This window comes from Strigops habroptila, chromosome 3 (assembly GCF_004027225.2).
Source record: "Strigops habroptila isolate Jane chromosome 3, bStrHab1.2.pri, whole genome shotgun sequence".
In the NCBI taxonomy this organism is placed as follows: domain Eukaryota; kingdom Metazoa; phylum Chordata; class Aves; order Psittaciformes; family Psittacidae; genus Strigops; species Strigops habroptila.
The window spans coordinates 72,502,143-72,514,656 of NC_044279.2; the positions used below are offsets into that span (position 1 = coordinate 72,502,143).

At 37.3% G+C, this 12,514-nt stretch overlaps 1 protein-coding gene across 3 annotated transcripts in view; it reads right to left on the minus strand.

Annotated features, from left to right (window-relative positions):
- Positions 1-12,514, minus strand: part of ALDH1L2 (aldehyde dehydrogenase 1 family member L2) — a 33,070-nt gene that overhangs the window by 6,482 nt on the left and 14,074 nt on the right. For 2 of the 3 annotated variants that reach the window (XM_030478083.1, XM_030478085.1), the window contains 12 exons: positions 11,200-11,289; positions 10,067-10,201; positions 9,581-9,706; positions 8,052-8,143; positions 7,023-7,170; positions 6,171-6,290; positions 4,938-5,065; positions 2,599-2,749; positions 1,636-1,706; positions 1,425-1,530; positions 962-1,049; positions 109-202 (listed from right to left, as the gene is read on the minus strand). In XM_030478083.1, the coding sequence (XP_030333943.1) occupies positions 109-202; positions 962-1,049; positions 1,425-1,530; positions 1,636-1,706; positions 2,599-2,749; positions 4,938-5,065; positions 6,171-6,290; positions 7,023-7,170; positions 8,052-8,143; positions 9,581-9,706; positions 10,067-10,201; positions 11,200-11,289 (1,349 nt within the window). The remainder of the gene's footprint in view (positions 1-108; positions 203-961; positions 1,050-1,424; positions 1,531-1,635; positions 1,707-2,598; positions 2,750-4,937; positions 5,066-6,170; positions 6,291-7,022; positions 7,171-8,051; positions 8,144-9,580; positions 9,707-10,066; positions 10,202-11,199; positions 11,290-12,514) is intronic. The other variant, XM_030478084.1, reaches the window with a different exon arrangement.

Genomic DNA, 12,514 nt, shown 5'->3' on the forward strand with positions numbered 1-12,514 from the left:
CATATGTAGCTATACTTTTCTATTACTTTTACATGCACAATATAGCAAATAAGATACTTCAGAACTAGATTGAGCAGTGTGTATTTATGCATCTTCTGCCGAGAGTACCTCTTCATGATCTGTTTACCAGTTGGTGTTGAACCAGTGAATCCAACTTTGCGAACATCGGGATGTTCAGACAGGTGCTGTCCCACTAAACCACCTATTGGGGTGAGGAAAAGGGTTAAATGGACAGTACTAGGCAATCTTTACTACTCCAGCAGCAGCACTGTAACACAGAAAGAGCTAACAATATGTCAATCAAGTACAATATCACATCCTTATTTACATTTACAGCTTTATTCTCATGACTATGAAAAATCTCACATTTGTTAACTTGGATCACATTAATATCTCCAAATTCCCCCATCTGTCTGGAATGAATAACTTCCTTCTTAATATTCCACTGTAGATGGAATAATCTAATTTGTAACAGAGCCTACCCCATAGTTACTTTGTCACTTTTCTTCCTTAAGGAAAGAGGAAAATGGTGTCATTAGGTAACACGGTTTGGACCATAACTAACCTGTAGTGTCCAAAACGCATCTTACCAGCTTGCTCTAGGTCTCACAGTCACATTTAAATACTTCCAAGTGATGATAAAATTAGGAGAAAAAATGAAGTTTTACAATCAAGTGAAACATGTTTCTCTGTAATACATTCTTTTTCAGAGTGTTCATGCTATTTGTGTGAACTTGTACAGCGTGTAGGAGGCTGACAGGTCTTAACACTAGCTAGAGCCAAGTGACATACAGGTATTTCCCATTCTGTGCTGGAAATATGTGACATTGATGTATGACATAGATACAAGCCTACTGTCTATGAAGACACAAGTGCTTAGGTAATAGGTCTTCAAAAACACTAGTTGACCAGTTTTAGCATGACCTACTCTTCCCATTAAAATGATTAGTTCAAGTTTTACCTGAACCAGGCAGAATATTTATAACACCCTTAGGAAATCCAGCTTTAGCTGAGAGTTCTGCAAACTTCAAGGAAGTCAGAGGTGTGACCTAAGTAGAAACATTTAGGTTAGGTCTCCTATTTTAATTAAATGCATGATGATATCTTTTACATTCAATTTATCTCAATTTTTCATACAATACTCATCTTCTTACTCACAGTATTGACAGATTAAAATTGATGGCTTCTTGCAGAAAAGAATTCATTCTTGAAAACAAGAGTAGCATCAGAGCATAACCGAAGAAAATCAGTACCTTGTATCATCATGGCAATTTGTATTATTTTACATGCACTTTAAAACATATTATACAGGCAACCTATGGATACATATGACAGGTCATATAGGTGAAATTGGCTAGATTGCTTGATTGCCTGAACAAATGGTAGAGGACCTGAGCCACCTGTACATTCTGTTTTGGTTTTACCTGAGCTGGCTTGAGCACGAGTGTGTTGCCTGCAGCCAAGCATGCTGCACTCTTCCATGCAAGCATCATCAGTGGGTAATTCCAGGGGATAACGATTGCACAGACACTTAAGGTAGGGAAAAACAGGGAAAGATTACATTTTTGATGGCAGCTTTTTAATGGCTTTTCTGTATGTCAAGGCTGTCACTAAGAAGAAAAAAGCGATGCTTACCCAATGGGCTCTTTCTTGGTGAATGTCAGATTATGGTTTGGCCGGGCCTGGTTAATTGGAATTGTAGCACCCTAAAAGACAGAGGAGGGACAAATCTTGGTACTGTTTAATCATTTTTATTACAAATATATTTGCCATGTAAGTATGTTTTGTAAAGCCACAGAGTAGACTTAAAAACCAGAAGCATTTTTGCATCACAGAAAGGGGCAGGGGTGCTTCTACTGTGTCATTTCCTACTATGGATACTGTTGTCAACTCTTGATTTTCAGCAGGGTGAAATAAAAGCACAGATAACAAAAGTATGGAAGAACAGAAAGTGAGGGTCTGAAGGACAAAAAAAGCTGAATGATATTCCTGATTGTGGATCTTAAAGATACTTGAGGAAATGCTGTTAAACTTGTGCCACCTGCTGTTCCACCAGTCAAACTCACCAGCCTTGGCTGGAATGTAACACAGCTCATGAGTCTCTGCACTTATCTGCACAATGACCACAAAGACATTCTGCTTCATGAATAATTAAGACCTGACTAAGTACAGACTATCCACCGTGACACCTCAGCCAGTGAGGCACTGGAATGGGTTGCCCAAGGAAGTTGTGAATGCTCCCTCCCTGGCAGTGTTCAAGGCCAGGTTGGATGGAGTCTTGGGTGACATGGTTTAGCGCGAGGAGTCCCTGCCCATGGCAGGGGGTTGGAACTAGATGATCTTAAGGTCCTTCCCAACCCTAACAATTCTATGATTCTTAGATATTTAGAGTCACATTCTAAATCCATATTCTCCAACAGAAGCAAACTGTCCTTTTTTATTGCCAGGGAAACCCATTTTAGGTAAAACTCTAATTTTGCTTTGTTTTTTGATTACTTGATTACTTTTACTAACAATGGTTTTTGGCAATGTATCAGGAAAAAAAAAAAAAGATAGAGAAGCATTGACATTGACTGTTTGCTTTATATATTCACTTGCCTGAATTTTGTCACACCATCCCGCAAAGTATCTGAATGTTTGCACAGACATTCCAACATGGGTCTTCAAAGCTAAAGTGTAGACAGCTCCTGAGTCAATAGACTCTATTGTTGCTAACTCTTCTTGATGTTCTTCCATCAGGTCTGCAAGTCTTTAATAAAAATATTACAAATCCACATCAAAAAGAAGTGATATCTAACCACTGATACCCTAAAATGATATGTGATATGGCAATTTGGTAACTAAAATAGCATTCCCACTGAATTTGGAGGTAGAGCACTGGAGCTGCTGCCCTTTAGTAAGAGCTTGAACAATTGCCCGTTAAGCCTGCAGATGTCTTCACATTGGCTGTAGTAGACACTGGATGATGACATGAACTGTGAAAACTTAGGTGATTGTTCAATTATGGGTTTGTAAATAAAATAATAATTAGAACAGCTGTACTCCTTTCCTGGTGTAGTACAAGGAGCCAACTATAGAAAATCAGACTAGTAAGTCAGAAAGCAAATACACAGTAATGTAAGAAATGTCAGGTAGCCAAAAGTACCAGGAAGGAGTACTTGGGATCCTAGCTTAAGACTTGAGAAACCTGCTTCATAATGCTGTTTTATATTGTCTGAACTTGGGACTGAAATACTTGAACGTTAGATGCTTCAAAGGCACCCAAATGTCCAAAGACAGAGCTCCTAAGATATAATGCAAATTGGATTTTATATGCCTTGGTACATTTGAAAATCTGTCCCACAGTCTCCTTGGGCCTCAATTTCTCCATCTGTTAGGTTTATGAAGCAACACAGTGAGGTGTAAGAAGGACTGTGGTAAATACTGTTAATAGTAGCTATCTGAGTGTCTCAAAAATGTGTCCACGCAGACAGATACACATACTTATGATGAGCTCTTGCAAATTTAGCAGTCCCCTGCTCAGGCAAAGAGGCCTGTTTGCAGGAATGATTTTTTACATTCAGCCTTAGATCTCTCACATGGCAGCGAAACAGATGCATCAACGTTTTTTTTAAGCTTCTGTTTGTGTTTTGGTACTCAGGCATATAATCAATGCTCCCATGTGATTTTAAGAGCTTAACCAAATGTGTTTTAGATCCTGTAAAGACTATTCAAAACTGGGTGTGAAACTTATTTTTCTATTATGTAAATTCTACCCATTTAAAGCATTTTCAGAGATGTGGAAAAATACTCTTTAACACCTGTTTTAACTTGGAGACCCAGCTACAGGTCAGGGCATCAGCAGCGGTGTGTAAAAGAACGGATATAGCATGTCAGGGACAAATAAGAAGGTTCCATTTAATGCATGCTTACTATCTTCTATTAATGGTTCCTTGACACAAAGTAGCAGAGCAAAGGGTTTTAATGGTACAAACCTTCTTTTTGGTTCAGCACAAAAAATCTCTAGTTTGAACAGAGGCCAGAGAAAAAGGGGCCTTGTTTGAATGAAGGTGGACCAGAAAGAGACTTCATTCATACTGGGAACGTTTTGCAACTTAAATACTCTAGTATTAGCTACCCTGGAGAGCCAGTCACCTAAGCAGAGAAGAGATTAATCCAGGAATAATCTATGCAGTGTAGGGGAGTTACGTTTTCCATATGCCTAACAGTTATTCTTGCAAATCTTGCAAGTGTAAAACACAGAGAAGTAGTTCTAAGATCTTAGAAGTTTCTCTTCAGGGCAGAGTTAGCTTAGGCTTTCAAGCACTCTACATTCCTCACACAAATTAAACCCAAGTTCGTATATGCTTTGAATCTGTGCACACTCATGAAAGATTTATGTGTTCAACTGTATTAAATTTTAATATGAGTTCTGACTTGCCCATTCTCTGTTGTGATGACTACTCAACTTTTTTACAAGTCCTGCAGGCCTTTTTCTGAGGCCTCATCACATACTTTATGAGACAAGCAGAGTTTTCAGTTTAGCTTTCAGTCTCTTTTGCTAAGATGCCTGCAATGTCTTGTGCAACATGGCATTTTTGAATACTTTTTTTTTTTTTTAATGTTTAATTACATCTACTTGGTCCATGAGGATATGGTAAAAGAGGAGAGGGGAATTTACATCTAAAGTATTAAACAAAGTAAAAAGTCTTACTTCTCTATTAATGTGGTAACAAATATTCTTCTGCATAGACTACAGCAGGACATAGACCCATATACCCCAAGTCCAGCACTACATTTCCCCTTGTTCCTCTTCCTTAGCTACCAGTTTAGGTTGGCAGTCTGGTTCCTCTGGCAGTGGGATTATGAATATCCATCATACTCAGAAAACGTATGGAACAATTCTTCAGAGGAACAAAACAGATTTAAGAAGATGAACCAAACTGCCCTTTACATACCTGTACATGAGTCGCCCTCTTTCCCTTGCATTCATTCTTCCCCATTCACCATTTTCAAATGCCTCCTTTGCTGCTGCCACTGCCTTGTCAACATCAGCCAGTGAAGCAGAAGATACACTGGCTATTACCTGTCCAAAAGTACCATTGTGTTAGCTAAAACTGAAAGGCTGGGAGGCAGATTGATACTCCTTCCTCCTAAACTTCTTGATTGGATATAAGCAAATACTTAATATCCTCAATCCCAGCAGCTTTCACAAGCAGAGTCAGACTGCAAAAAGTTCAAACACGACTGACGTGGCAGGATTTGCAGGGACTCAGATTCCAAAGTCTTTCTTCTTCTTCACAGCAAGGTGCTGCGAAAACCCACTGGATTTCACCCTCTCTTTCCATGTGTAAAATTGTTGTGGTATTACAAAAGTTGGAAGTCTTCATCTGTGGTATTATGATCTGATATCTAAATGTGCTAAAATGACTCCCGCATATTCTGTTTCTTAGGCGTGGAGCTTGTTACCATAAGCCACCATATACACACCATATTTTATGATGATTGTGTTCTATAAATGTACATCTTGTAAATCCTGATACAGAATTGTTATTACTTTTATTTCATTCCGCAATGAGTTTCAGGAAAAGTAGCAGAGTCTGACTTCTGATGATAATGAAATTTCTGGCATTGATTTCAGCAAAATTTATTTACTTCAGAATTAAATGGCAATTACATGGACATGAAGGACTGAAGTACAACTGGAAGCATTTTTCTATTGAAAAGTCATTTTTCTTACTGGCAATTTAAAGGGACATTTTGAAGTCACACTCGCCCTAAGACATCAGACTTGTAAAAAAAGTAAACTAAAAATTGAAGTTGATGACTGTCAGGAAATACATACAATAACCTAGAAGAAATACTTCTTTAGCAACTAAACTTCAGCATTTTTCGTTCACAAAGCAAATCAAGAATGAAATCAAAGTAAAACATACAGCTGAGTCTGGAAATTGATGTAACAGTTGAAGTAGAAGTAGCGGGTTTTTTGCTGTGCAGCTTGACTGAAAGGGAAAAGCTGTAGCATATACAAACTGAGAAGTAAATTGAAACTTCAGATTATTTCTAGGGATTGTTTAATATGTACTGTATGGTTTTGAAATTAGCACTATTCACAGTTAGTGGTTTAGATTTTTGTAATAGGCAAAGAAACTGAAATAAGCTAGTATTGATAATCTTTAGAAATTACTTACTGATCCATCTGCTGGATTTATGGTGTCATATGTTTTTCCATCATCAGCATTTATAAATTGCCCATTTATGAAACACTGGTATGGCATATTCACAGTCATGTTGTTCATATTTTTTGAAACCTAAGGGTGAAATAAACAATAAATTTATTTACATTTTTAATAACTAAGATTTTAATGTAGCTTAACAACTTTTGATATCAGCAGCAAACATCCAGATGCATTTTAGCATGTATATATGGCTGTTAGGAGTGGACAAAAGAGTAAAATGAAACAAAAATCATATTTTCCCTGAATGCCAATGGCTACACGCTGAGATAGTTAAGCAGATTTCTGCATTTTTTGTCACAGGATCACTATATTCAAACCAATACTAACCCTGGTTAAGGTTGGTCTTAGTGGACGTCAGTGTAATTCTCAAATTCAAGAAATCCTTTAATGATTTAAAACCCCACAGAATCCTCCTCTCACACAATTTTTTTAAGAGATTCTTAGGAGAAATATCTAACACTGTTTGCCTCTGCGAAGTGGTAGGACTAGAGCCATTCTGACTGAAGCATACAGGCAGGACAGTGCAGGGGAGGTAGAAATATCTGCCCCTGTGTAAACTGCTCTACTGTGCATTCTTGATCTCCTGGTTTCTGGAACACTGTTAAGTGATATTACATATATACTTCCATTTCAAAATGCAAATATATGAAAGTAGCCAAAAAAAAAAAGTCACAAAGAGGAGTTTCTATAATCAAATATTTGTTGCTTTTCCTACTGCATCAAGCAGTCTGATAAAATGCATTGTCTACCCTCCTCTCAAAATGAAGAAAGACTAAGCAATAAAGGCAAAATAAAAGGTCTTACATAATCAATGACTAACTCTTCTTCCTTGTCTTCTCCTCTGAATTTTCTGACAGCCATTTGAATGAAGTCTGCAAACTTAGTGGCCATGTACACATCTTCATTTTGTAGCTGAAGTCCACCATATTTCTGTTTGATCTCTTCCAGCATTCTAAAGATGTTGAAGAAAGAATAAGTTTAACTACAAATGAAAGAATTCTTCAGATAATGGAATCATTAGAAGGTTGAAAAGGATCAAAACTGGGCATCAGTTTGCATACATCTTTATATGCGTGCGTGTGTGTTTCTGTGACAACAATGGCATGGAAGATGTGCATTTTACTGAAATCTTTTGGCTTAATTGGGGGTGTTATGGAAAAGAAAATGTCAGTTCTGGACTACTCTTAGGTAAACTTTTGGAAATAAATGGCAAATAGAACATATTTTTTGATAAAATGGTATATGGGACTACTCTAACCCTACATGGAGGACATTCAGAGCTCTATGAGACTGGTAAGTAATACGGACAGTGATCAGTTTGTTAAAAAAAAAACAAACCCAAAACACTGAAATGCTGATTTTATGTTATGGCCTGGAATATCTGAGTTGCAAGAAGGTAGCTGAGGCGACCCCAACACCGGATGAACTCAATGCACTTGTAAGCATGGGCTCAATTCTTTCTGTGAAAGGCTCCTCTTTCCCTCTGTGGAGTTCTTTGCTCAGCTTCCCAATCAGCCCCCTGGTCTTGAGATACCTATCACTGCATGCAAACAAGTTTGAGCATCACCATACTCCTCCCATGGGGATGATGTTCCTGAAGTTAGGGGGAATTTTCCTTCAGTAGAAAGAGCAGGATTACATCAGTATCTCCTAATTTGGGGAGCAGAACTGTTCCTCATTTTCAAAGGTAGGAGAGGGAAAAGTTAGAGTATTGGAAAATATAAACGGATTTTTTTTTTAACACTACTTGATCAACTCTAACTTAAAAGACCATGACAACTTTGTTTCCATTAATGCTGGCTTCAAAATGCTGTTATTTTCAGTATTTTTTACCTGACAACATGCATAGAGGATGCTCCAGATTTGAAGAAGTCTGTGGAATCCTCAATTACAGCAATATTGCTCAGAATTCCCTTCCAAATAGCCTAATAATACATAAAAATAATGGAGGCAATAATGAATAATCCTCTAATTGCAAGAAGTATTTATCAAACTATATTTTCTATGGTATCTGTGCCTACAACATGTATTATCTCAAAGGATTCTGAAGCAGAAAATTAATTTAAGGTAGTATATAACTGTCTAAAGACCTGATGTTAGCCAATAAATTCATCAGCATAATTAGCTTATCTAAATACATTGTTTTATCCATGGTAATTTCACGTAATCAGGCAAGAAATCTGAATGGTATAATGCTAATAATTTTGAGGCTTATTTTTTTAAGATCTTTATCCTCCAAACAATAACTTCCTATTGCATTCTGGAATACATCAGCAGCAGAGGCAAGGACCGCCTGGAGCACGTTATGTCTGGATTGATGGTATTTCTGGCACCTGGGCAGAGCTGAGAAGTAGTTTAAGCTGCATGCATGAGATGCAGATTTCTACTAACATGAATAGTGAAATAACTGGCAAAGTATTCTTTCAATTAATTATAGTTAGGTTTCAGAGTCAGCAGGTCATGTTATGAACGGAATAGTTTATATTTCTTTTTGCTTGTGTCTCTATCAGTCAATAGCTCCAGGCAGCATTCAGGTTGCTGGCAAGTAGGCTCAAGGTAATCTTGAAGCAGCAGTTTAAAATACTAGTGCATCAAGCTGCCTGACCTGTGCCAAAAAGCATTTGCCCTGTCGCAGAGTAAGCAGAAGGAAAGGTATCTGTGATTCATTTGCTCTAGCACAAAACTTTCATGACAAATGTGGCTTTCAGCTAAGCCCCTGACACTTGCTGCAGAGAGATGGATTACAGGAGAGGGCAGAAGAGTACCTCTCCGTCTATGAGAGTTTCTTGCTCCAGCTGCCCCATTGCTGCATCTTTCTGCCAGCCAGCCCCTTGTGTGTGGCTGTAGCAGAAGAGAGACAGACAGTGCACACAGGTACAGTGAGAAAACTGGTGCTCTTCACTTTCAGACTCCTGTTCTAAGACTCCGTGGAGCTTGTCCAACAGGACCACTGTGAGCACATCCTGGTGAGTAACACCATAGTGAAGAAAGGTTTTCATGACTGCTCAAGTCTGTCAGTGTTGAAAACCTCGCTGTTGCAAGGCAAAGCTCCATTTGTTTTTCCTCACTTCCACCTTCATCATTCATAGATATTGACCATAACTGACCGTGCGACCACTGTCTTTGTATCACTTGTATCTGAAACAAAACTTTCTAAAGTGATGTGTAAGTAGTCTAATGAATTCCCAGTTTCACCTTAATTAGTGTCAATAACTGAAGATTCAACCCCATACCCTTTGAGGAGTACATTTTATCAAAAAACAGTTTGCATGGCTAAACGAAAGATATGTCTTGCCTGTAATGAAAACTATGTAATGCTTTTGTCTGAAGTAATATCCTACTAAAGCAGTTTACTGAATTACCTTAATATCTTCTGCCATCTTTTTCTCCTCTTCTGTAAGTTCCAGGGCAGTTGTTTCATCCGCAGAGAAGTATTTAGATGCAGGGATCATTTTTCCATCCTCAAATTGCAGATTTCTCACTAGTACCTGAAAATTGAGAGGATATGATTTTAAATTATCTGGGACGTAATACATCCTCGTGTGAAGAGTTTTTAGGCATTAATATGGTTATTGAAATAGTAAAGTAAATTGCTTGCAGTAAAGTTCCTACCTGTCTTTAAGATTCTCTTCCAGTATTAGTAAATTTTAATCCATATTGGAAATGAATAGGGATTGAGAAGCAAAACATTAATGTCTTCTCCTAGGATGGTAGAGGACTGATAAACTACAAGCAAATTAGCAGCCTGTCATTAGCAGCTGAATTTGTATAGCCTGATAATTCTATCCTACTTGCACTTCTTGCTAGTTATTCTAACCATGTTCAAGTTTGCCAGGGAGAGCACTTACCATCTTCCCATCATTACCAAAAACTACTAGGCCATTCTTGGTTACAAGCCCAGGTCTCGAAGCACCTTTTATTGCCAGCTCTTGTCCAGTGGGCACTGAAGCATCAAGTAATGATGACCCATAAAAAGTAACCACCTAAAAGTAAATGGAATTACAAGTGCACAGATTCTGAACATGCTCTAAAATTCCAGTAATGATACTATTTTGAAGCTTTAACATAATATAAATAAAAGTATCTACACATGGGAAACATGTTACAACATTATTTCTGTGTCTTCACAACCCTGGACATGTAAAACTTCACAAGCTGCCTAAACCTGCAAAGCTGCTTAGCTATAACAACGTGCATGCTGGAACCAGTGCAGAAAGGGAAGCACCATTTGTTAGTGCATGCCCAGAGTGAGAGACCAGCAGAAGTCTGGCCGTGAGTGGCGGAGTCCAGCTCTGCTCCCAGGATGGCAATGCCAAAAACTGCCCTTCTTTTGGGCTCTTCTGTTCTTTCTGGGGTCCCAAATCAGTGACAGTTCCTAGACAATAGGGCAGAACCAGGCTTTGGAGCAGCCTACCAGTAGATGGCTAATAGTTAAGTAACAAAATATGGACATCACAGCCAAGAAATATAATGTGTTCTTAAAATATTTTGTGTAAGTACAATGTGGACCAAATGTATAGTGCTTTTAATATGCTGAAATGAAGTAGTTTGTTTTGGATAAAATGAAACAGATTTATTTCTGCAAATGATCTACTATGATGTTGCCCACTGTACAGCATGGGTTGCATTATGCTGCAATGCATGCCTACTTCCCAAAATGACTGGCACTGTCCGGTTCTACCCTTCTTACTTACTGCTTCATACTATGCCCATTTTTTTTTTTTCATATATTACTCTTATCTTTCATTGAACTAAAAGGATCTATCATTAAAAAAAAAAAAAAGTATCTTAACTACTGTGTTTTGTACATTTGTTTAGGTGCCTGTTCTAGATACAAAACACACAGTCATCAAATGAGAGCTACTCCAATGGAACTCTCATTTGCGTTCACATGTATGCAGACACCTTTAGTTGTGTAATTAAAAAAAGGCCAAAAAGAGGGTATAGAAAAAAACATATACTTCTGGTTTTCAGACCATACCTGTCCATCTATTGTTGTCCATGCTCCAGGCACTTTATCATGCCCTCTAATCCAATTGTGCAAAGATGATGCAGGTTGGTCCCAGGAGATCTAGGAAATCAAGACATGCCACCTAATTCTTCTCTGTTCAGGTATAGATCAAGTTAGTATTATTTTCCTATATAAGAATAACAAATTCTCCCTCCTTCTCTTTCAACCATTCATGTATCTAAGAATACAAAAAGCATCTGTTCTAACAAAAAAGATCAGTGATCTCCAGATGGCTAATCACCAAAACCTATCAAATGGAATGCTTTTCATAACTTTTTTCAATAACTTCTGTGTTATGTGCAGTCTATATCTTTTCATAGATTCTCCTTCTCATGCTAATATAATGAAAGTATAACTCTTGCTACCGGGTATTAATTCATAAATAATTAATATTATGACTAACAAAGTTAATAAGCATAGCGTAAACATAAATAAGTGCATGTCTGGGGTATCACTTTCTGCTAAAAATGATCTGTTTATAGCTTGGATCCTAAGTTCTTTAATAAATCTACAAGCTTCTATTAAAGTATTTTCTAATTATTTACTAACCCTTTATAAATTGTCTCAGAAATGGAATCCCTACTACAACTTGCAATTCCTGCAAGTTTTTGAGGGAAAAATAAATAATGTTTTAGGAATGTCATGTATGTTTAATATGTAACACAAGTGAAAATATATTCTTTCATCTTTGCAGTGTTGTGAGTATATGTACAAAATGATTTAAAGAAAGTATCAGAATAGCTATTAAATAACAACAGTCTGGTATCCAGCATCCTTCTTAGTTTAAGCACAAAGAATATTTAGAAGTAAGTTATAAGCCAATGAAATAGTTATGCAGCAGGGACATTAAGCTAGTTCACTCCAAGGAAGCTCCTTATATTAGAATAAAAATATCCTTATTCAAAGCTATTTGTTTCTAAGGTAAGTCAGGAATTGGAATATGAGAAAAAGCATCACCTACAATACTTCAGGTGGAAAGGACTATATTCACCATGGGCAAGAGACTGAAATTGTTGGAATAATTTTAACCTTTTTTTTTTTTTTTTTTTTTTTAAGTTTTGCACTGGTCTAGAAAAGAAAAGAAGGTACAACAGGCAGCATTCATTATCATTTTATGGTGGCCTTAAAATGAAAAAGATCCAGCTAATGCAGCAGGGGATGCTTGTATAATATAATTCTTATATGGGTGTTTAAATAATTTTTTTTATCTGTTGTTTTTTTATGTGACCTATTTTTTTTTCTGGTGCCAAAAGGAAAGGTGCCAACACTTGCTTTTCCCAACATT